This window comes from Rhamphochromis longiceps, linkage group LG20, assembly GCF_057381845.1.
Source record: "Rhamphochromis longiceps isolate RC_006_pf linkage group LG20, R_longiceps_female_GT1.1, whole genome shotgun sequence".
NCBI lineage: Eukaryota > Metazoa > Chordata > Actinopteri > Cichliformes > Cichlidae > Rhamphochromis > Rhamphochromis longiceps.
The window spans coordinates 31,706,078-31,732,487 of NC_140576.1; the positions used below are offsets into that span (position 1 = coordinate 31,706,078).

The following is a 26,410-nucleotide window of genomic DNA, read 5'->3' on the forward strand; positions in this document are numbered from 1 at the left end:
AAAACATGGTGTCTTGGAAAAGAGATGACAACAGGAGGAGAAGAGGAGAGGAGCAGCTGCAGGGGAGCGTGGCAGCGTAGCAGCCCTAGAGAGAGACAACGTGCAAGGCTGTCAGTGTGAGGTGATAGATTGCCATCCTCTCCTCTTATCTCTTCTTTTAACACACCCAGCTTTAGCTTATGGGTTGAATCCATGGTGGATGGATAACGTGTAAAAGAGTAATTTTGAAATGATGTCCAATTCAGAGACGGGAAAACGGAGCCGTAAATGTAGTACTACGTTATTTTTTTATCCTTCAGCACATGACTTACACTTTCTTTTTTTTTTTATATATATATAAAAACAAACACTTGAAAAGTTGCACAGTTCTAGCTGCCTACCTGATGTGAGAATAACAATAAAGCCAAAGTCGGATCACTTCACCAGTAACAGCTCAGTACTTTGAGCAAAAAATATTCCAAGATTATAATTCTAGTTTATCTTTTTTTGCTAAAGCTTGCTAAAGTCATCGCCACAAATATTCAGACATTTACACAGTTTTCACAATTTTGCCTCTGCACACTACCATTCTGGATTCTAAAAGCAATCAAGATGTGACTGGAGTGCCGGCTTTAAGCTTTAATTTAAGGAGTTAAGGAGTTTAACAAGTACTGCAATAACTATTTAGGAATTACAACAATACATAGTCCCTCAATTTAAGAGCCCCAAATTTAATTAGACAGCTAACATTATTTTAAATAGAAATATTTTGAATGAAAATCTTTTGCAATCAGTGGCTGCCTAAATTCTAGAAGCCATGCAGATCATCAAATGTTGTGCTGTTATGCCTTCACTGAAGAATATCCAGTTTCTTTCCCTTGATAAACTCTTGGGTAGCTTTTGCAATATGCTTTGGCTCATCATCCATTTGCACTGTCTGATCAGTTTTGCGGTATTAAGCTGAATATGAGCTCAGAATATAGCCCTGTACACTTCAGGATTTATCCTGCTACTTCTATCAGCAGTCACATCATCAGTAAACACTAGTCTCCTGGTTCCACTGGCAGCCGTACATGCCCATGCCATAACACTGCCTCCACTATGTTTGACAGACTACGTTATGGATCGTGAGCTGTTCTTTAATTTTAACCTTTTTTAAATACTCTCCTACCATCATCCTGGTACAAGTTTGTCTTTATTTCATGTATTTAAAGGGAAAACTTTAGTCATTTTACATGCTTTTTTTGGTGTTGCTCTGCCTTCTCTCTTTTTCAGAATGTACCAGTGTGTTGATTTGGCCCTTCCTAAAGTTTGTGCTATTTCTTTAGGGTTTCTTTTGTTTTTTCATACTAATGGTGATGTTGTACAGTTGAATTGACAGCTTGTGCTGAGATTTCTTGTGAAGAGCTACCAAATGCAAGTTCAGTGTTTAGGACTCCAGGTCTTTTATCTGGTTAATTTCTCATGATATATTAAGGGAAACGGCCAATCATGTCCAATTATATGCAGGCCTCTGAAAATTAGGACCATATATAAAATTTTTGATAATTACTAAAGGTTAATGCAGTCCTCATGTTAAACCCCTTGAATTAAAGCTTCAAGTCTTCAGTTCAGTCCAATATTGGCAGTTTGATTTAAAATCCAGAGTGAAAATTACAATTATTGTCAAAATAATTATGGATCTAAATGTACATTGAAGGCCAAATTATACTATTTAAGTTCAGTTCAATTCAGTTTTATTTATATAGCGCTACATCACAGCAGCAGTCGCCTCAAAAGCGCTTTATATTCTTAGGTAAAGACCCCACAATAATACAGTTTATCAAGCCTCTTTATAAGTATTTATATAGTATATTAATCAAAAGATATAACTGTACATCTCTATGTTTGGAGGAGGTTTGCATAGATATGTATATATAAACAAAACATGTATATTGATATTAAATGAAATATAAAAATTTCATGCATAAACATAAGATGCAGGTATTGGACAATGAACTGATGACTCTGAAGCAATGGACTGAGCAAGTAAAGAAGAGTTTGCACTGATTCTAAAGTCTCTTTCCCATATTTACTAAATCCTTTATTCTCACTTATTCTGCAGATGAAAGAAGCTTTTGATGTTGAGCTCATAACTGCTAGTCATCTGAATGAGAGGTGATCGTGGTGAATATTATTAGTATTCAGTGTAGGGATTCTTCTGTCTTCCTCTCTAGGGGTTAGGGAGGATCGAAGGAGACAGACACGCACACACATACTGAAACATGCTCAATTGCTTCAGGGATGTTGGCATGCATGTTGAAAGACACCTCCTGATAGTCATATCGTGGCTCAAGAGTTGGGAGTTCGCCTTGTAATCAGAAGGTTGCCGAGCTCCGGCTTGGACAGTCTCAGTCATTGTGTCCTTGGGTAAGACACTTCACCCGTTGCCCACTGGTGGTGGCCCACGGGCCCGGTGGCGCCAGTGTCCGGCAGCCTCGCCTCTGTCAGTGCGCCCCAGGGTGGCTGTGGCTACAATGTAACTTGCCATCACCAGTGTGTGAATGTGTGGATGACTGGATGTGCAAAGCGCTTTGGGGTCCTTAGGGACTAGTAAAGCGCTATACAAATACAGGCCATTTACCATATCTGACAGTGTCTGTAGAGAGGTTGTGCATGTGACCCATATGGCCCTTTCAGTTGGAAACAGTTCAATCAGTGGCAAAGGAACGTTATGTTCATCTGCAGTAATATATATTTGGTTGCATTTTGGTATTTGCTTGTTCTAGGACATCCCCACTCATCCTTGTGCATATATGGAAAGTAAAAAAACACTGAGATCAGCAACAAGAACAGAGCTGATACCAATGACAATAAATATGACCATTAAGTCATATACCATGTAAAGGAGTTTTTTTGAAAGTGGGTTGCAAAGCAGCTTGCAGGTGTGCAGCAACTCTGGACAGGCTAAAGCAGCTTGAGTGGCATGTCTTATATGGGAAATACCAGCTGAATGCATAGACTGGTATCAGCTTAGCCATGAGCTCATTTTTCACAGCAGTGTACTGTGCTCAAAATTATCCTCATTTTTTTGGTATGTTAGGTAAAACAACATATTTTTTCGTATGAAGACCTTTCTTGCAAAGCTGTGATCCAAATATATTTTTGAGTTTTCCGGAGTATGCCTGGAATTCAAATTTGCATGTATTTTGTCTTGCCCAGTTTGACCTTTATCTCATCATAAGCTTAAATATCACCTCGAGCTACACTTGTAGTCACACATTCAGGACATCACGAGCTATATCTTGTCTAAGCTCTACTTGTTCCCATGTGTCTGACTAATGCCATCTAAGGCCAAGCACATGGCGATGGGAGACGGCAGGAACAAAGGAGGGATGATATCAAACGGAAACCAAGGCAGATTTGGCTCCAGTTGCATTTCCTACTCTGAATAACAAAGAAGTCCTCTGTGTTTGGCACAGTGGGAAATAGAGGGAACAGAGAGAGCAAGAGAGAGACAGACATTAAGGGGGAGACGGACAGAAATTGGGAGAGCAAGAGTAAAATTTGCTCAGCAAGGCCATGCTCCAGAATTCTCTCTCTCTCCTGTCCTCACACCCTCACACACAACACTCTGTGTTGTGGCTAAGAATTGTGGGATGTGCAACGCCTCTGTGAATACAAACATGCAGACAGGCACCCACGGGGATGCACACACAGTCACACAAACAAAACACATGCTTCCCTTAGTATTCATTTACATACATTTAGTCACAATGCACTGGTTCTCCTTATCATGTGTACACTGTTATAAAAACACTGGAACTGCACATACATGAAAACACCAATCTCTCAATATTGTAATGGCAAGTCCATAAGGCTGATGGAGACTTCATTACCTATAGCCTATTGCATGTGAATCTTCAGTCTGACTTGCACACAACCTTCCTCGTGTAATATTTTAGCAAACTTTTTCTTTTCTCTTGTTTCATTTGTTTCTTTCTCACATTCTCACACAAGACACCATCACTGACTCACCTCCAAACATATTTAATAACTCCCTTTTTCATATTTGATCCATCGTCCTGCCATGTTAAACTGTGCTTTTGTTTTGTAGATGCAATGACAATAGCATTCACCATATTAATGATGTGGTGAGATTGGCCCAATGCGAGGCAGTGCAGTGGAACTGATGAAAAGACCTGGCTCACTGGCTTTCTCTACTCCCTGAGCAGTGTGTGTGTGTGTTTGCCCTCCTGTAGGGGTATTGTATCATTACTGACAGTCCTGAAATACATAACAGCAGGTTTTCATCTCAAGATTTATCTGTGTATATGCACTATGGTGCCTCTTTTGAATAATCACAAGACATGCTGGTTTAATCAAATAAAATCGTTTAATTTTATTAGGACTGACTTTGAAGTTTGTGCATTACAAATGTCCTTGTGTATCCCGTGATTCGGCAGATCCGTTGTATGGATTTCTGCCAGATCACATGTTTGAGTCATGTTATGCGAATTGTCTGCGCAACTGTTTCTATATTTATACCAATAATCCAAAAATTTGGGGTTTCTGCTGTCATTGCTGTTTTGGGAGATTCGAGTGAGCTGCTGCCTAGACAGTCTTTTCTGTCTCGATGCGTCATATGTCTTACATTCCTGCAGCACCTCTGCATAAATTGTATCAAAAGCGTTAGGCTTCGAAGTGAGTACCACATCTTCCTCTACATTTACAAAGCACACATGGTTATGCACCACATATTATCTTCAAAGGTTATTCTTTAATATTAATACTAGCAGCCACTTTACATGCATCAAAAAATACTCCAGTATTATAACAGTCTCTCCAGATTCTGCAATTAGATTGATAAAGTATTCATGTACAGTATGAATGGCAGCTGCAGTAGAGCTAAGCCACTGGTTTTGGAAATTCAGTATCTGCCATCTGGCTAATCCTCATAGTTGTTATTATTGTTATTATTATTCATATTTTTATTATTATTTAATGAGGCAGCACAATGGCTTAGCTGACCTAATATCTTCATTCCAGAAGAGCTGCAATGGAGCTCAGACCATGAAACACTGTCCCCTCTTGTTTTCACCTTTACAACAGATAAAAGATCCTCTGCCTAGGATTCTATGGCTAGCATGCAGTACAATATATGGTGGCTTATTAAAATCTTAAATGAATTATTAAACATATTGGAAGCCAGTGTATAGAGACTTAAACATGTGTAAGGTGGTCACTTTGTTGGCTTTTAAGTAAAAAAAAAAAATTACTTATGGATTTTTGATGATAGACAAACTGTGGACATTATCAAGAGATTTGGCTGCCATTCAGCATCGCATGTAGCGCTTCATGTAAGATGCATTTTCATTACTGCAGACATTCTGCCTGGTTTTCATCAGGGGTGGCACCTGGGCAAAGCATGCAGGTGGCAGGGCACATGAGAGAATCTCCAGAAAGTTAAATACTCTCTGGAGTTCTCACATGGTTCAGCCAGATATCATATGGACTTTGTACTGGGGAGCCGACAGGGTAAAGACCCTTTTATGCCTGATTCAACTGATTCATTTGCATTCTAACGTGCACCTCCTGTGGGTGATGTCTAGAAAGGTTCAAGGCTTCAGTATATGTGTGGAAAGAGCTTTTCTGTCTTTCTGTCATTACTAACGTCTCCTTTTTTCCAGTATACTTCCAGAGTTTCTTTTATCAGGCTTTGTTTTCTTGAGAATGCAAACACACCCCTTTCTTTTTTTTTCTTTTTTTTTTTAACCACAGAGGGCAGGTTTGTGTTTGAGTATGTACGTGTGTAGTTTTTGTGTAGTGTGCTGCTTTTGAGGAGTTTAGACATATGGGAGAACATTCAAGCACACATGCCACTGTGGCCCACAGAAGACCCGAAGCAGCCTTTGTTTCTTTTTGTTGTTAGTTTATCAACAGAATGCAGCATACTGGGATAAATGGTGACAGCTACTCCAGTACTGATGGGGTCTTATAGGGCCTAGATTATCAACATTTGTATGACTCCCTTTCATGTCTTTTGTGGTGTTTTGTGCTGCTCTGTCTGTTGGCACTCGGGGCAAGCACTCATCACACATGGTTGAGAATCAGTGACTGTATTATTTCAGTTGCTTTGGTCAGCAGCCAGGCTATAATGTATTATTCATGGGGAATAATCAAGATTTATCATCTGAAAGGGTTTTGAAGTGATACCTGTGGCGTGGCTTTAGTTCTGTCTGAAAAAAGTTTTTGAAAATACCGTTTTTTTTTTTTGTAATTAATCCCAAGAAAGGAGGCAGGTGTTGACTTTGTAATGGAGCTCAATGGTTTTTGTAATGTTTTATGGCTATGGTGTACAATGGTGCATAATAGACCTTAAAAGACTTAGTGTTTCCAGTGAAATAGTGTCCCTCTAATTGCTAGCTCTTTATAAGGATAAGTGTGAAATTCCTGCTAGCATGACCAACTGAGGGATACTGAGCTGGCTTGTAAAACAGACTCGTCTTTCATGGACAGACACACAGTCCTCCCCCTATAGAGGCGTTCAGCCATGTGCTGCTGTCACTCTCCAATACACTCTTGGCTCTTTAGCAAACATTAACCCCCCTCAGCCTCCAATCCTTGTATTCCATCCTTCCTCCCTTAGCCAGCTTCATATATGGAACAGCAACATTACAGCTCACAGATTATCAAAAAGAAAAGAAGACCTCTTTTCCAGGCCTGGCAATTTCCTCCAGGTACTCAGCTGTGAAATTTGAAATCCATGCATGAATTCTTTCTTTTTTTAAACCTTTTTTTTTGTAGGAGGTCTGCTCGCAACCTGTTCTAACACCAACCTCCCCCATTTCCTCCCCCCTAGATTTTTCTGTTTCCCCTACTTCCCTTGAACCTTTGTTTGGCTGGTGTGGTTAGATTAGGTGGAAATGGGTTCAGTGGTTATAACGACAGGAGTAAATAGGATTCATTCACTTCTCATCCAAGCTGAGATTAGCTGACATGCTACTGGCTCATTATTAAAGAAGACTTCGGTGCATGTAGCACACACGTGTGACATGGAACACATTGTAGCTAATAACAAGCAATCCGCGTTTGCTCTACTATAGATCTAGCTTCTGCAAATTTAGAGAAAGCGACTAGCAGCGATTTTGCCAGAAAGCCTTTTGTTTCCTAGATTTGTTGTGTCTCGCTTTTTGCAGACTCAAACACATATATTAAAAATTATTCATGAAAAAAAAAATTATGAAACACGGCAGCGAATGCTTCTAGCCCAGCTCAACACGCTCTTTGTTTCCCTAAGTCTCTACAACACAGGTGGTGAGTACAAAGAGCGCATTCGATAATAAATCTTGAAATAAACCAGCATTATCATTTAGGTACATATCTGGACTTTCCTGTTGGGTTTTTTTGTTTTTCGTGACTTGGTGAGAGTGAGTGGGTGTGTGTTTGTATGTTTCCCCAAATGTTCTCGTCAGGAAGCAAAAGTTCAAACCAAAAAATTAATACAGACCAAAAGCAACATGAGATATTAGCACTTTACTGAGCTTCTTTCCACACCATCTTTCTCCCTTCTCATTTTGTCAGGAGGGGGTAACAAAAAGGGATTCTGGCATCTACCTCAGCAAGTGCTGCCTTGCACATGGTCCCTTGACCCCGTGTTTGCCCCAGGGCAGTCTAGCTAGCACACAGCTGCACGAAGATGATTCAGGCGTTTGACTCTTGACCTTAAATTGTTTTTTTTCCCCTCACCAATCTGTCTATCTATGACTTTCAGATAAAGAGTCCCAATAACTTAACCGTATACCATTACAGCACAGAGGACAATGATGTAGTTGCTTTTGGGAATATAAATCTGCTGTTATGCTGAATTCAGTTATCATTGCTATAAAGTTCTGCAGCCATCTCACTCCCCGAGTCTTTCCTCAGTCCCATTTGAACACAGTTCACTTTCAGAAAGCAGAATGCTGAATATTTTCCTCTGCTACCCCTGAATGTGCAACTCATTTCCAAATCCCACAGACTGTAAGAATAGATTTCCCTCAAATGTTCCTGAATGTTGCCTAATTCCCAAGTTGTATGTAACTGGCTATTGAGCTGCATGAATATAAGTTGGTTTTTTTTAGGATCTATTGTACCTAACTTGACTTCAACTGAGATTAAATGAGGACTGTTTTCTATAAACAACTGACAAAAAACAACAGGTCCTTTATATGTTTGACAACAATGAAGAAGATGGGCATGAACAAATGGTTTGTAAACTGTCATCTCATGGGCCATCATATAGACTACATATCTACATTTGATCACACCCTTAAGGATGATGAGGGAGGATTTAGCTTACAGGTGTCTGTTTTTCACCAGACATCTCTGGGACGTCGTGCTGTCAGTTAGACAACAGACACTGGCCTTGATGGATTGGCCACCATGTTTTATCTGGGATGTAAGCACAACAGCGGGGTCAGTTTGGCAGCCATTGGAGTGAGGGCCAGCAAATTAATCGCATGACTGCTTACTTACCCAGGTGCTCCATGGTTTGAACAGGGGCCTGGAGCTGTAGCTTAGAAGCTTGAGCTTAGATTCTTAGCTGCTTCCCTGACAGCTTCACTTGATATTGACACCTGGACAAATTAGGATAAATTCCCCTGTCAATACAGACATCCAATGTTATTGATGATGCCATTTAGCTTTTCATTCTGAAGAAACTAGTTTCAACACTGTCTCTCCACTTGTCAAACTCCCTCGATCAGAAGCTTTGTTGTGTATCCATATATGTGTCTGTTGCATGCATGTGTTGATTTCGTTTCCTTTTAAAATAATCTGACCACAAGTTATTAGATTTAGTTATAGCTGCCTTAAATTAGCACTTTCGCTACCTTTCTTGCACGTTTATTATTTATCATGTGCATTAGTTTGCACATTAATCATAATTACTGAGTGTCACTGTAAACCAGGCTGATTTTCACCTGCTATCCTGTGATCGAGACTGTAAAAACCAATTAAGTCATTTAATTGGAGCCTGACTGGCACATAGCTGTATTGGGCTCTATATTGGGATCTGCCTATATGTTGACTGATGTGAACTTTAATATTACAGAACCTAATGGAGAAAAAGATACTTGGGACCAATTTAGACATAGTTTCAGCAGTGCCTGCAGCACATAGAACAGACCAGGCATGATGGTTGACCAGACAGTGCTGAGTCAAGTGGAAATTTTAATTTAAGCTACTATTGAAATAGATAAGTACATGTGATGATTTGTTATCTTCATGACACTGCAAGTAAAAAGAAAGTGTTTTGGCTTAAACTACCTTTTCAAAGAATATTTGATGTTCCCTTATTTCATTTCCCCTTTTCTAAACGTTACATGCATGCGTGTTGACACACATTCACATGTTTGGTTTAATAGACGTTTCTTTTATTGTTAATCTGTATGCAATGTTATTAAATTTTTTGGTCAAAGGTTGTATGAGGTCTAAGGGTTGACTGACTGCATCAGACTGAAGAGACGTCTAGGGCTGGGCCATATCACACCGTTCACGGTAATACCGGTATAATGTTGGGCAACGATAAGAAAATGAAATATCGCAATAGAATATGGGTAAAACGCGCACGCGCAGTGCCTTTGTTTTCATGCAAACATGGCGGAAAAAGCATGGCGGAGACAGAGAATGAGAAGGGCGAAAGCGGATCGTTGAATGAAACGGATGAACCAGAATTGGTTTGTAAAAATGCTGCAACTTCAGTGGTGTGGAACTGGTTTAGCTTTCGTCCGTCAGCTACACAACAAAGCACTATTTTTGGTAGAGCATGCTAGCGGGCCGTCGTTATTATCATCGTGTTTTTTGGAGAATAAGGCACACTTAAAATCAGTCCTCTGATTTTTCTGAAAATCGACAGTGCCCCTTATAATCCCGTGCGCCTTATGTATGAATTCTGGTTGTGTTTACTGACCTCGAAACGATTTTATGTCGTACACGGCGCTCGAAAATCTGTCAAATGGTTTAGTACGACTTTACTAAGCTACGAAGCCGCACCACTTGATTAATATTTCCGCATTGTGTGTGTATAACCTGTTTTTAAGTTTTGTGGGTATTATACATGGTTATGCTGAGGATATGTCGGCCAATTTCCACTGGAAATGCCTTTTGGTTAAACTGTCAGCAAGGAATTTGCATTTGCACCGTAAAATTTTTATATAACTTTAATGCACATAAAAAACAGCTGCTTGTTTAAGTGAAAATACATTGATGGTTTTTGGGGGTTTTTTTTGCACTAATAAAGTTGTGGAGTTGTAAAGTATTTTGTCTAGTGTCAGTTATATAGTCAATTATGTCGTTATCGCAAATTTTCTAATGTATATCGTGATAAATATTTTTGATCATATCACCCTGCTCTAGAGACACCGTTACATAAGTCAGCTATTTCTTTCTCATTATGACTTTTTATGTTTGTCACCCTTTTTACTATGATCTAGAGATGTTTTACACGTCTGAATGTCAAGCCATGTTTTCTCCGTTTGCACTAGCTCACCTAACAAAGGCCCCTCATTTGCATTAGTCCCTGAGCAGGCATTGTTAATTGACTTAAGCTAGGATTAGTGTTAATCAGGTTTTGTGCCCTGGAACCATTGGCCAATCCTAACCTCATTATTTGATAGCAGCACACGTCCTGTCAGCCCCCATCAAGCTGTTAATTAATAGAAGCACACCAGTGCACCCCAGCCTGCACTCCCTCTCATTTTCCCCTCTCCCACCCTCACATCTTAGCTCCTGCTGTGTCAGTGGAGGTCAGTATAAAGAAATATACAGTACCGTGTAGCTTGATCTCTGTTTAAGGTGAAATAGGCGAAATGCTCTGCAAATGAGTACATTTCTAGACACATGTGCATACCTATGTCAGGGCTGTGTATTGCTTTGTGATCATGCATGTCTGCACATCTCTCAGTGCCAGTTTAAACCTCGTGGCTGTCTCCCACCCCAACTCCTCTGCTGGCGACATTCACTGGCCCTGTAACATAATATGAGGTAATAAGGGTACCTCATCCTTAGAGACTCTGACATCTCTGCTTCTGCTTCTCTGCAGTCAACTGCTGCTTCCATAATAGCCCAGACCAAAACGTTTTTAAAAAAATCAGTTGAACCTGTTCTCTATGTGTAGAATCTGTACTTACACTTTGGTGCTGATTGTGAGGAAATCTTGCAAAATTTTTCAAACAGACAAACACATATTTGAGGAGGAGAGTAAATTAGTGTTTTACAAAGGAAGCTAATTACAAATATTTAGAAATAAACATTCAAAAGATGAGGCCAGTCGAAGGCAGAAAGTCCTCACTAAAGGTAACCTTGAGTAGCACACTTATTCTTGAGCTTGTTGAAAGCCCCTTATCATTTATAAAAATACTGTTTATCTCTGATTAACCTCCTATTTCAGTCCTAAGTTGCTTCTGTTTCTTTGTTGTTTCTGTTTATTTTTGTCTCACTGTGCTTCCATTTCAGAGGATCCACCTTTTTGAATTTGTGTCTGGGGATTTTTGTTTTTTAACTCATGAGTGCATATGTGCCTGCACACTTTGTCACTTTGGAGAATGTGAGCTAAAGTAACAGTCCAGCACCAATCCTGCCAGAATAATCAGCTCTGTAATTAAGAGCTGTGAGTATGTCAACTGTCTTCATACAACCCCCCCCCCCCCCCCCCCCACCCACCCACCCTTTCTGTCTCTTTCACTCTCACTGTCTGACTGCCTCTATAATGGCACAGCATTTGTCTGTTTCCTCCCTGCGCCTATGCAGAATGCTCATGACATTTATTGTGAAACTAATGGCAGTGCTTCAGTCCTCCTAATTGTAGGCTTTAATTGCAATAATTATTTACAAGCCTAATTAGAGCCTAGAGAGTGTCAGGGAGAAACAGGAGTGCCGGTTGAAGGAATCACAACAGGGTTTGTCAGGAACCAGGCAAAGAGTAAAGTGAATGTGGTTGCATTGTTTGGTCTATAATTGGGGAAGGCAATGTCTGGAAGTCTTGCGTACTCCCGCTTTTTCGCATTTTTTGTTTGGTTTTTTTTAACATCTCTTGGTTGCCTTTTTTCTTAGTATTCTCAAAGTGTAGTGTATTGTACATGGTTTTTGAAAGTGAGCCCACACATGACTGGATAACAGCAGGCTGTCCCCTGCACTGTTTTAAAGGTGCTTATATAGAGGTCTCCGGCTGACTCTGTAGACTGAGCTTTATTACTTGAGGAAGGGAGATACTCTTTTTTTTTTTTTCCCTTTTTTTTTCAACACTGCCAGCTGCTTTGTAAGGGGTGAAGAAGTGTGTATGTGCACACATGTGAATGCATTTACATTCATTTGTCAATGAGTACATGTGTTGCTGTTTGGGTTAAGTTAATTTACCACAGTTTGGCGTAGTAGCTCAGGAGGTCCTTTGTGTGTGTGTGTGTCTTTTACTGAGTGATGTGGCCATGCTGCCAGGCCTGCAATATGCTCTTTGTCTGTCCTTCACAAGGCCAGTCTTAGTAAACAGGCTACAGCAGGAGAGTGTCTTTTTTTTTTGATGGGTTAGCCATGGCAGCTCAACCCTTTCTTCTCTTTCTTTCCTTCTGTTTGCTAAGGTTGTGTAACACATTCTCAAATTTTTCCTCCTTCATTCATCCTTTTCTCTTCTCCTTTTTCCCCCTCTCCTGTCAGAACAGCGTCCGATGGGAGAACTCAATCCCACACTGCCATTCTCCTAACCCCTGCGGCTCACTTTGACAAAACTGTCAGCCTGAGCACCAGTGATGGATGTAGTATTGTACAGTGTGGGTTTACGTTGGGATATGTGTATTTATGTGTGACAGTTAGGGTGTTTTTTGATGTTAAAAGAAGACTGGTACCCTATTTCAGACTATTATTGGACAGAAGAACAGCATTATATGCATGAAAATCAGTAAATATAACATAAAACTTACAAATGTGTACTATTTTTATTTACTCGTATTCATCTTTAAATCCACCTTGAAGAACTTTAGATGGGTGGGCCTGGAAATGGGAATTGTAAATTATACCCCTCACAGAAGAACTTATGTAGCAAATATTAAAGAAATAACTTTCTGTAACACGCACATCTTAATATACACAAAAACAGATGACTATTTCTCTGACTGCTCAGACATGTGCAGACATACATTTTGTTAAAGAAAGTAGATGAATGTGCAGGGAAGGGTTCCCTATCTGTAAGGCAATATTTGAGGAGAAATATTAGAAAGAGAACAGGCAAGATAAGACTAGTGATTTAAACAGTATGCCTGCTGACAGCCTGTTGAAATATTACTCTTTTTGGTGACTTGTAAATCGGATATTTGTAGCCACAAAGATCACATATTGGTAAAAGATAAGATCATATAGTGACAGTCGTAGGGGATTTTGAGTAGGGGAAAAAAAAGTACTACAACTAAAATTGGTAACTAAATTGAATCGCAAATTTTGTTACTTACACACTGAATTTAGGCGGCACCCTGAGCTGTTTAAACTTTATATGTGTAACCAAAAACACTATACCTCGGAGGCAAAACGTTTATTTATTTCACACTTTCCAAAAGCACCTGGGGAGCAGTTAATTTGGTTGCACAGAAGCAGCTGTCTAAGAATCGAGGGATGGGAGGGAGAAGGAGACAGAGGGTAGAGAGAGAAGAAAGACGAAGAGAGTGAGACACAAAAGCAGTTTGGTCTCATTATGTTGATTTTTTTTTTCTTTCTTTCCTCTTCTGCCAAACAAAAACACCCAGGCACCAACGAAGATCACTCACTGCTTTCTTTCTCCTTCGCACCACAGAGTTTCTTTATAAGCAAAGCTGATGATTTTCACTCAACTGCAGACGCGTCTTTCGCCCGAAACCTTTGTGTCTGTATTTTCCTTATAGACTCAAATTGAATTCAATCACAAGCACTATTACAGGTCCTAAGAAAGTCTTCCAGCCTCAATAATACTTCAACATATGAACTCCAGCTGAGGAGTGTTTTAGCGTGCGTTTTACAAATGCAAATAAATACACAATCCATATGTGCATGCATGCATCTAGATAAAGATACCTATACGACAAAGCTATACACACACACGCATACACAAACATTGGCTGGGGTTGCTATTCTTTACCACCTGAGCCTAGTTATCAATGCCTCCCACCCTAATTTGGGTACAAACGCACACAGACCCACATGCACAGAAGCTTACCCTTGTGCACAAGCAACAGCCCAGAGAGCAGTGGGGTGTAACCAAACCCTTCATTTGTATGTACATCATGTACACTGGGAGAAATGCTGAGACAAAGAGAACAAACATGCTCACATGCATGCACGCATAGACACACACACACTCTTGCACACAGAGGCACACACGCACACAAAATCTAACACACTCAGACATACACTGTGGTGTACCTCTGTGGATCAGAATTCATTTCTGTCTGCTTTTTCCCCTCCAAATCAATACCCCCGTCGGTCGACAGACAGCCGTAAGTGTGCCAAGGAGGCTCTGTTGCCTTCACACCCTCCCCATATGCGCACACATGCACACACACACATACACAGACACACTCATGGTTGTTGATGTGTGATGGCCTCTGCTGCTTCCTTATTAACTCCTCACATGCTGACTGAAGCATACACCTCATTACTGGCTGCATTGACAATCTGGCACCCTACTGAGAGGCACTCACACAAGTTGGACTTGGACAGACAGGCCAGAGATGGATCGAAAGACAAAGAGGTACAGTGAAGCGACCAATATAAAATAAATGTGACATAGATGAGCAGTCCAGACAGGTGGGTAAAAATAACGCAAAGCAGGTAGAGTGAAAGGCAAGAAATTGCATTAATAATGGCTGAAGCTTTGCAAAAAGACATTGTGACTTTTAATCATTAAGGCTGACCTGGAAAGATGCAAGTGTAGGATTAAATGTAGGATTCACAAAAAAACATTTGTTAATGTTGATGTAAGTATCACTCATAGAAAGACGTTTATTATATATGCATTACTTTCCTCTCAGTTGCAGGTTAAGTACACTTGATCTGAATCTTTCACATCAACCTTTTTACCTGAATTAACTAAAGTTTTTCTAATACACTGGTAATTTCATATCATATTATTACTTCACTTGACTGCTGTTCCAGATAACCTATACTGTTAGTATCAGTGAAGACTCACTGTTTCTTAGTGGTTAGTGGCTTAGTGTTGCCATTTATGAATACAGTTTGTCAAAAATGTGCTTTCTAAGTGCAAACCCTCTAATTAACAGGCTTCATTTACAATATAATGCAGAAGAACTTAATTCCTCATGTCATCACTCTCAGTGTCATATCTGTCTTTGCATGAGTACACACGCTCACACATGCACACTCAAAAATATTCTTTGGCGCTTTCACAGCTCCCTGTGCCCATTTCTTAAATGTCAGTGTGGGCCTTTAAACCAGTTGCCAGTGAGCAAGCATAGTAGAGGGGGGCTGAGAGTTCAAAGTGGTCAGGCAGCATGGATGTAATTTCCTCCTTTTAGCCTCCTGACTGAATTACTGAGCAAAGAGGCCACCTCGACTGGGAGCTGCAAAGGAGAGGGAACACTGGAGCGTGGAAGAGTGTGTTCAAGGCAGGGAAAAACATAAGGGAGGAGATGAGAAGATAAGTGAAAAAAGACAGTAAAGGGTCAGGAAAAGAGCAAGGGACTTTAACATAATATCACCAATATCAGTCCTAACATCTTTATCTTGTGTAAAAAGGTGCAAATGATACGTGGAAAGAAGTAACAGCCATGCTGGTATCATTTGCAATGCTTAAGATTCAAGTGATCAAGTGAAGTTGTTAAGTCATGCACAAGTAAATAAACATATTTTTCCCTTGCTAGTGTTTTGCTAAGATTATTAACAGGCACAAAATCAGATTTCTGTCAATGCTTTTAGTTTTTCAGTGCAAGTTAACAGTGCTGAGGGCATGAAAGCTGTTAACATTGAGAGCTTCAGTGATCTACAATATATGCAAAGCCACAGTTGAGGTACAAATAAACAGTAGAAAAATACACAGGCTTTTGGAACGAGCCAATTCCCCACCTCTTTTTACTCCAAAAGAGAATTGAAGCCATACATAATTGATACACTCCCAGCTGTATTGACTGGTTGTATTTTTCGTCCTCCTCACTGGTCGATTCCCTCACTCCATTATTTCTACACTTGCTCTCTCTCCGCTGCCTCACAGGCCCCTATGACTCCTCCCTCTAGTCCTCCAGCCTGTAATACCTAAACACACACTCACAAACACACATAAACAAAGATAAGGAGGCAGTCCCATCTCCCTCCTCCACTGTCCGATTGCCCAATGCCCCATTTTGCTTTTGAGACACACAGTTGTCGGTCAGTCCAGGGGATGCCTGCAGAAATCCAATGCAATGCGTGCACAGCTGTATTATGTATGTGGTCTGTTGAATGCTGAATTAATACTAAGTCCATGTTTTTTAGGGGGTGGATTATGTTTTTTAGAATAATTAGACCAACCTGTATATGCTTATTGTCACTAAATGGTAAATGGCCTGTATTTGTATAGCGCTTTTCCTAGTCCCTAAGGACCCCAAAGCACTTTACACAACCAGTCATCCACCCATTCACACACACATTCACACACTGGGGATGGCAAGCTACATTGTAGCCACAGCCACCCTGGGGCGCACTGACAGAGGCGAGGCTGCCGGACACTGGCGCCACCGGGCCATCTGACCACCACTAGTAGGCAACGGGTGAAGTGTCTTGCCCAAGGACACAACGACCGAGACTGTTGGAGCCGGGGCTCAAACCGGCAACCTTCCGATTACAAGGCGAACTCCCAACTCTTGAGCCACGATCGCCCCATAAGTCTCCTCCCAAAGGGATTTAATCATTTAACCCTCGGATGGTCTAAGTCAAAAAAGGGACCCAAAAGGGTCCCTTTTTTATGGCATTTAAATTGGGTAAGAGAATTATCCGGATGTATTCCTAAACAACAAACACCCAAACAGTTATTCTAAGTTAAGAGATGCTAGGTGGAAAGCATTAAACTGTATTATTACCACTTTACTTATGTACTTATTGTTCCTGGGTTAGCATTGACACATAATAGACGTTCAGCATCGGAGTTCAAACTGCGGTCAGTAGGCACACGCTTGACCTGCTCCTTCCCTTTTTTCCTGCCTGGCAGTTTGTCTCCTGCCAATCTGTTACTACTTATGAGCTGCCAAGGGCCACGCCTCCCCAGGACCGAGGGGCATGAGAGGGCTAAAGACCTAATGTGGGGTAGATATTGATGCTGTTTGATATAAAAAGGTAACAGTATTGTCTTGATATCCACCTTGGCTTAGTTTAAGTTCAGAATAAGTTAGCATGGCCATCTTTGTTGTTGTGTATGGATTCCAGTCCCTCTTTTTTTTTATCCATCTTTTTATTATTATTAAATCCAGCTTTGTAGTGCTGCAATGTCTTGAGTTTTTAGTTCACTCAAATCTCTGAGCATGGGCAAATTCCAATAGTTAAATAAGTGCATGTGTATGTGCAAGCATTTTCTTTCTGAGTAGGTGAATACACACACATAAATAAGGAAGTGGATTCACTGAGAGCGCTGGCTGTGACAAAAAAGGTTAAAAGCTACCAATTTCACACCCAATCATTTCTGGAGTATGGAAGATGGCTGCTTGTAGATGAGGCATGCTGTATCATTTCATTTTGTTGGAGTTTTTTCTACTGTGGTTAGCTTTTTAAAATCAATGACTAATACCTACTCTGAATGTTATTGCGTTTACTTCAAAACCAGTTAGTTTGAAAGCCACCCAGTATAAAAGGGTCTGACCTTCATAAAAACACTAATACAAAATAGTACCACATCTTCCACTGAATCCTTCCTGTTTTTATGCCTGTATCCAGAACCTTCTCTGCATTAATCCTGTAGATGGCTTTTTAATAGATGTTATACAGTGGGGAAAAAATCAATATTCTGGATTCCTACACAAAATGTGTGTCTCTCAAATGAATTGTAACAAAGCCCTCTAGCATTTGTAACAATAAAACCAACAAACAAGCATTCTAAAAGCAGTTCCTTTCAGAACTGAACAGCACGTGTGTAGCTACAGTGTATCTTCTTAGTGGTTTTTTTTTGTTTCATTTGTTTTTTAATGCACAAGATGTGGAGTATTATTATGCATCGTTATTATATTCATATGTAGCTGTAGCTGTAACTAATAGCTTTAACACATCTGCTCTTGGAATGCTGGGTTTAAGCTGTCATCAAAGCTTCCAGCTGTTGTGGTATCGTTGCACAACTCAGCTCAAGGCAACCAAAGGATCAGATCTTGTCCACCCCCAGCATCCAAGAGCATGCCCTCATTTTGTCCTTAATCACGCTGGGTGTAATTGGTGAGGGTCTTGATGCCTGATTATCCTTGGAACAGCCATAATGCATAACCCCTCACCTCCATTATCAGGTCCAGCCATATATAGGATGGATGTTGATGATTAACATGAACCATTGACCGACCTCGGTGTAAGACTGCAGAAGAAGTGAATTATTCTCATATTCAGTCTTAAAAACTTCTATAAAACAAGTTGAAGTCAGAGGGGATGGGTGAACCTTTTTTTTTTTTCATATGCAAACTTGAGTGAATGTGAATCCTCGTGGGTGGATGTCAGTGAGCTAGAGGAGATGGCTCTGCCTAGAGAGTACAGTGGGCAGATTTTCCTGAGTTGAGGACAAGAAGACCAGTGGGAGGAGGACAGGGTGAAACAGAAGCAAGGAGATATAGCTGCTGTCCTAAGGAAGAGTCTCGGCAGGATTACTAAAGCAGATTAAAGGGTGGCCTGTCAGGCAAAAACGGCTGAGATGTCCTTGTAGGTAGCCTGAATACAAGAAAAACTGGCTGCGGGGTCACTGTGAGAGTAAAAGACCCATAAGCCTGTATTTTTCATATGTTTTCATCTATTTCAGCTACAAGTATTTGCTCTGCTTTTGAGCTTTAGTCATTAAGCTGGCTCAAACTGTTTCTCTGTCTCACTCACACACATACAATTACACACATAAACACACACACAAGCAGACACACACTCTCAGATACACTCCTCCCATGCTTACCCTCATTCGCTCTACTGGAATGGGTATTGTGTTCATGATCGATGTGCCTCATTCCAGTGACGTGGCAGCCTGGCTAACTCTCATTAAAAATGGATAGGGTGTAGAGGAGCCGCCAGTGTGTGTGTCTACATGTTTAAAAGGAGGTGTAGGTGGCAGGAAGTCCCAGAGGTGCCAGCTGTTTACCGTGCACTGCTCAAGGTTTCGAAGGTTGGAGGGATTATTGGTGGTGGTAGATGAAGGGGGGGGTCCTGAGGTCAGAGCCAGGGCTGTTACCTTGGTAACAATTGCAAAATAGCTTCCTCTCCATTACTGGTGATGGTGGGATTTTTCTCTTTGTGTTGCTTTCTCTTTTTTGCTCAGCCTTGTGAGGCACATCTGGCAATACAGAGACTTGGTCCCATCAGAGCACAGGGCAATGGGCTGTTTCTACTTTACTTTGTCTTCGTTTATCTTAAACCCCCCCCCCCCCTCCCAAAAAACTCTTCTTTTCCATCTTCTCTTCAAACTCTGCTCCTGTACTGCCTCCCTATCCATCACGGAAGTGCAGTGCATGACTTGCTCCCAGGACAGCAGAGCAGAAATGGAGTCACCATTCATTCTTAGTCACGGATTGTTTGGAACAGATGAGACTGTTCCTGCTGCTCTCTAATCAGCAAACACTGTAAGCCCCACTTGGGTGCCACATCCAAATGTTTCTGTCCCCTGTTATACTCCAAACAGCCTGGCAAAACACATTGGTTTGGGTTTTTTTAGTAATCCTAAAAGCAATGCCTCTTTTACTGAATACCACTACTTCTGTTTCACTGCCACCAGACTATCAACTGTCTGTTTTTTAGGAGGTTTTTTGTCTTGAGTGCCACTGCAGCAAAAATAGTTGAATTTTATATTTTATAATCATACATAACAAAAGTTCACAATGTTAGTGGCCTCTAATGGCAGCAAGAGTTGCCCAGTACAGTTCACAAAAAAGATGTTCGGTGACGTTAACAAATAATGCCCTTCTCAGTCCGCTGCAGTTGTATAATTTGATGGGTTAATAAAAATTTAGTATTTATACATAAAAGGATATCCTGATGTTAAGGGTGGCCATTAATAATGCTAGCCAAATCTGTAGCTATACTTTCCTGTAAACAAAAGCGCTCTTCTATTATAATAATGAAAGCTGAAGTCTTTTTTTCAGCGTGAGGCTTTGAAAGAGAAGAAGCTGTTTTAACCTTAGACTGTGACTGTCAGTCACCCAGGTCGCTCCAGTATGCAGCCCTGCTGTAGCCGCTTTGGTTGAATAACCCCCTGCTAGGGTCATCTTAAGCTGGAATTTTATTAGCATTCATTTGAGTAGCGCACAGTGCATCTTTACTGACAATGTTCAGTTTACCTTATGGGTCAGCTGTGGCTATGAATGTGTTCTGGGAACCTAGAGGAAGAGAAAGTTTAAGGCATTATTAGATCACAAGCAGGACTCTTGGTCTTCTTTGAAAACACAACAACAATCTGCACATCCGTTGCAGCGTTGTGCACGTGTGCATTCAAATACGCGCGCGCACACACACACACGCACAGACTCACAGTTGGAGAAGGGGCTTCATTGTGCAGCCCTGCTGTTTTGAGTGACTGTAGCGTGTGCTGGGCAACAGCTGCTGTGATCCCCCACTACCCTCCCACACCACATTCCCCTCACCTACACTCTGTGCTACTGGCCCATGCTGGTCTAAAACATCAATACCCTCGCAGCGACATAGACGCGCAATATTTATTTACAACACACATTTACAGTGCACATGAGTAGTCTCTTATTTTGTGTGCGTTTTTTTTTTTTTTCACTTCTCATCTTTTTGTTTTCTCTTTACCTCCCTCCCCTTCTTTTCTTATTATTCTCTGGCCTTTTTGTTCTTCAGTCTGTACTGTATCAGCTGACAGCCTTCTGTGTCTGTCAGTCTTTAAACACTGCTCCATAAGGGACACCCTAAGCTCCCCTCACTATTCTCTGACTTTCCCCCACTGACAGCTGTCTCTACAGTGTAACCCTTTCATGGGTCTGGGCCTCTGTGAAAGTAATAGTATAAAGTTTCAGCAGCCTCATGCATGTTTTGAGAAGGATCTGACGACTTTCTGTGGTTAAGAGAGATTCAGAGGCTTTGCGATATATACACACACAGACTGAGTTGCTGCTTCCTCAGCCAAGTCTAGTTCCTGGTGGGCTTGTTTGTCATCGGTTGCAGCTTCTGCTGCTGATGTGACCTCGTCTGCAGCTCATTACAGCATGCCACCTGTTTGTCCCGAAGCTAAGAAAGACACACACACAGACACACACAATAATAGAGTTTGTTGAATTGACAGGGGGTTAATCTAACTGGAGTGTCCATGGTGGAACTGCCACACAAACTGTCAACTTCCCACCGTGTCAGTGGCTTTCTTTGTCCTCTGGGCTTGTCTTTCTGTAGGACCAGGCAGACACTATGATGAGCTTCTGAGTAGCAAGCACTAAACAAAGAAAGAAAAATACACACTGGAACAGGTGTAGCTCACAGGTTTTACAGCATCTGACAGGTTTGCTGACTATAACTTTTCAGAATCCATGCAATAACAGATGCATGTTTCAAATTTTACTGTCAGCTCTTTGTAAATTTTCAACACTGTGTACCATAAAAGACAGGATTTTGATGAACACCCAGCTGTTATTTCTAACTGACAGTTAATTCCAGTCCATGGTTGCTAACAGCAATTATTATCACCCAGTTGTGAGTGATATGCACAGGGTCAAAAAACACTTAAAAGGTGCTATTTGCACCCTTAATTCGATCCATCACATTTTACAGAGGAGTCACTTATTAGGCATTGGTGTGATCCTGAGGTTTGCATCTGAACAGGGCAAACACTGTCAGAGCTAGCACTTATCATCCAACACGCCACTTGCCAAGAGACTGAAAGACATACAAAACTGGAAATGAATCTGTGTCAGACTCTAAAATGAACTGATTCAGCCCCCGCTTTTCTTATGCCATTTTCATCTGCTGAGCAGTATTGAGGTTTTCTGGCTTCATGTTACAGTAGATGTACATTTACAGGCGGACACACACACACACACGCGCACAAAAACCTTTCACTCTGAAGCCCTCCAAGCTAGACAGAAAGAAGGAAGGTCGTTCGAGACGGCAGCACCACATCAGACAGACAACTAGATTCAGATGCATAAACACTCATGCTCTTGTGTATATAAAACCTACCTGGAGATAAGTGTGTGTTACGTAGGCCCAGATTGTGGTGCACACTTTGGCAAACAAGCTGTGAAGTTTGTTCTTCTCTAGTGTGTTGTGTTTACATAGGTTATGGAACATCTCAACCCTGAATAAAACAATATCAGTCAAATCAAGTTCGTACAGTGAGCACTAGGATATTTTTTTATTTATTTTTTTATGCGACTCTACTCAAATAGCACTGTGTGGGTTAGTGTGTGTGGGTTAGTGTGGTATGGGGGTGTGTTTGGTTTCCACTGGAAGCGCTTAATCATATCTATTGTTGCTGACACTTTCAACATGTAATACTGAAATACCAATTTTATTCCCTTGTCATATTTTTAAAAAAAACATTTACAGTACAGCTTTAATTGTTACTTTCCAGTTTTAACAGTCATGCCGCAGGCCTCTACTTTTTTTTTTAATAACATTGATAATTTCAAAAGTTTATCTTTTCTTTGTTTATTTTAGATATAGTTATAGTTATACTCTTCAATACACTTGACTCTAACTCTCTTCCTAACACATTTTACACTTGTGTCATCAAGTTGTACTTTGAACGCTCTCTTGAGAAAAACGTCTGTCACTCGTCCATGTGTTGGTGTGTTTGCACAGGCCATACCTAGGTGGACAGATGCCCTGGTGCAGACAAAAACCCATTGATGGCAGAAAAACAGATTTGTCTTGCCAACTGATCCCAGCTGTTCAGTAGTTTTTATGGCTTTAAGATAAAGGCAACAGTTGCTTGGGCAGTTGGCATCTCACACATCAGTATACAGAGGCGTAGTGTAGCCAAACATTTTGAGGCACATCATTCTCTGCAACAGGTCCACAACAAACAATAACACTGTTTAATAGGGATGGAGGGGTAATGGTGCGTGTCACATTATTACATTTCATAACATAGATTAACTGTGTCAAAACATTGCACATTAATTAATAGTTTCACTGGCGTCTGTCTGTGTGGGACTGAGCATGCTCACACACAAACACATGCATACTCAGAGATCTTTGTTGTACATTTTGTAACGCTTTTCTGGCTGCACTGAGACAATGATGTTTTAATGTGTTTGCAGGTTACCCAAGTTCCCATCGAGTCATGTGAGCAGTACGGGACATGTGGAGAGTGCCTGAGCTCTGGGGATCCACACTGTGGTTGGTGTGTTCTTCATAATATGTGAGTATCCCTGATTAGCTGTCATGTCTATTTGCATCCATATGCCCATTTTCTACCAGTTATATGTATCCAGAACATGAGAGCAGTTGTCTGCTGTTTACCATGCACCGCTCCATATTTAGTGGTTTGTTGTGTTTGTTCATTTTTTTTCAGTTCAGACAGATTTTGTTAGATGTCTCTCAAAATGGCCCTCACTTTGCCCACGCAAAGGCAGACAGGTTATTTTCCTAATGTTTGTCTCTGATGAGATACAGTTTAAGGAAAGGAGACAGCATCTGACTGAAAATGGATAATTGTGCCTCAGAGATGGTTCAGAGCTTCTTGTTGCTGCCATTGTCATTGCAGCTTTATTCTGACATGACTTGATATTTACAGGAAATGATGCCATTCATGTTATATATGTTTGAATGGAATTTAAAAAGACAGGCAACAACAGACCAAAGAGATCAATCAGAAAGTTTAAAGATCAGAGAATACGCATAGAAAGCATGAGTGACACCTGCTGGAGCTCAATAATTACTGCAACAAAATTAACCTTCAAAATGACAGGAAGAAGGGAGAAACGGATGCGGGAAAAATATGCGTGTGCATGTATTCATCTGAAAAAGCAACTGATATGTGAATATTTAGATGAAACAATGTAAAAGAGTGGAATACAGACAATACTGAACAGTAAAAAAAAGCTGAAAGATGTTCAGCTCTGACTCCCTCTCCTGCTTTGTTTCTTAAGTACACAGATTTTATTGGAGTTTTTTCTTAGTTACTGTGTCCCCATTTGAAGCCCCCCTAAATACAGACCCACTCTGTAAAGGTATAGCTGAATATTTGTGTGTGTGTCAAAGCACTGCTGCAATCATCATTATCATGATGGCAGCCCCTGCAAAGTGCACTTAAAGTAATTTACATCACTCCAAAGCTGGGACAGGACAAATAATTGCCTAGCGACAAGGTAATTCAGCATGTGCTTGCAAAGAGCAGGAGGGGCTGACGAAAGCTCTGTATTCTGTGCAGTCTGCGTGCCTTCACACAGGGATCATTTAACACAACATAAGCCTCCATGCTAGACTGCTAATCATATGCTTTTGTGTAGGTGTGGTAGGGGATAGAATAATTCACGTTGATAGGAATCTGAGTCCACTGCATGTAAAAGGTGTTGGTCCTTAAAGGTGAATGGCTTTTGGAAGCCAGCTGTGATGAGGGAACAGCTGTTTGGTGTTTAAATTGCTTCTCGAGAAAATATGTGAGGGCTTACGTTTGAGTGGGTTCATGCATGTGTCAGTGCACATGGGGTCGATTTTTATGTACATGCACAAACACTCATGTGGATCACTGTACTGTACTGTTGGGAGAAAAGGTCAGCACCCTGATTTGCGTAAGATCAGCCATCTGTCCTCTCAATACAGCGAACGGTTTTGCCACCTGTCTCTGATCCTAATCCCCCTTTTTCTAGCCTGACCCTGCAAAGAGTATCGCAGGACCCCTGTCAGCTTTAGCTATGCTGCCGCAGAGAGGAAAAAAGTTACTTGGAGAATGGTTAGCTTTTCTCTCTGTTGCATTTTCAGGCCTCCATATGGTTCTGCCTACAAATGTATTGAAAGAGCTACGATTTCTGCAACAGTTCTAACGTGAAATATCGGTTTTGGTGCTTATATCCAGCTTCTGCATGATAAACACAGCATAAATACCTGGTGAAAAAAAAGACAGATGGTTACAAAAAAGATTCTACAAAGTTTACAATTTGTCCACCTTTTGGCAAAGGTGGCACAAAAAGAAGATGCAACAAACACTGAAGCAAATATTTTTTGAATATGTCTTGACATAGCATTGCCTTATTCAGCCTGTTCTTTCATGCACAAAGCCGACGTGCCACCACTCACAATTACACACCTCTGTCAACACAGCAGCTCATATATATACGTCATCAGACAGGGAAACCTCAGAAAAAGCAGAAAAATGTCATCTCGTGTTGTTAGCTGCAATGAATTATGAGTGTTGCTTGAGTGCTTAGGAGATGATGTAATCTTGTCCACTTCGACTACTTCATCAAAACACCCACTTATTAACTGAAAGCCAAGAAATTTGTACAGGATTTTAAATGAAACATACATAATTGCACAGCATAAAAAGGATAACAATTATCTATAAACCAGTTTGTGGCTTTAGTGTAGTTAGCGTGGTGACATGAATGCACAATATAACTGACAATTAAAGAAGATATTTGTCAAATACCACTAAGGAAAAGCAGCTGCACCCTTCTGGTGAAGCACCCCCCTCATCCCAGACACCCAGAAATTAAATTTCTTGCCAGCCTTCTTTCTTTCCTCAGCTGTGATTCCTCTTCCATCATCCCCCGTTTCCCTCAATTTTTCCAATTCTCTGTCATCCATGTCTAAGCCATTGTTGATTTTGTGAAATTATCTTTCCCTCTTTCCATGTTTGCATCTTCCCCACTACCCAAATAGCAAAGCTAGTCTCTAAACTATTCAACTCTACTGATCTCCTCAGCCCAGTGTGGCTCACTGCTGTCTCCTATTTAGACACTCTCCCCTCTGGAATCAGCCCTTCCACACTCCAGAGATGGTTGGCTTGCCACATATAAACACCCCTTGCTTTGATCACCCTCCTCCTTCCTTCTACAGCTGTCATCCACGATATCCATCCTCTTTTCTTCTCCAACTCCTGCCCCGCAACCCACTACTATTTCCTTTATGTTTGCATGTGCATGCTCATTGAAGTGCGGCATTCTAAGGTGGCTAATTAGGAACACGGAGAGACATTAGTTTGGCTAGCAATGATGAGGAGGAGAGAATGTTGCAGAGGGAGAGGGAGGCACTGAGATGACCAGAAGTGGCATTTCTGTCTTCCCTGTCTTTCTACTCTCTTTCTTCTACCTCTGATCCAATGTGGTGTGAGATTCTAAAGTCC

The 26,410-nt window shown here is 41.0% G+C and overlaps 1 protein-coding gene across 1 annotated transcript in view; it reads left to right on the plus strand.

Moving 5' to 3' along the window:
- Positions 1 to 26,410, plus strand: part of plxna2 (plexin A2) — a 166,234-nt gene that overhangs the window by 68,423 nt on the left and 71,401 nt on the right. Inside the window, exon 5 of the mRNA XM_085395036.1 lies at positions 23,385 to 23,485. Within this exon, the coding sequence (XP_085251162.1) occupies positions 23,385 to 23,485 (101 nt within the window). The remainder of the gene's footprint in view (positions 1 to 23,384; positions 23,486 to 26,410) is intronic.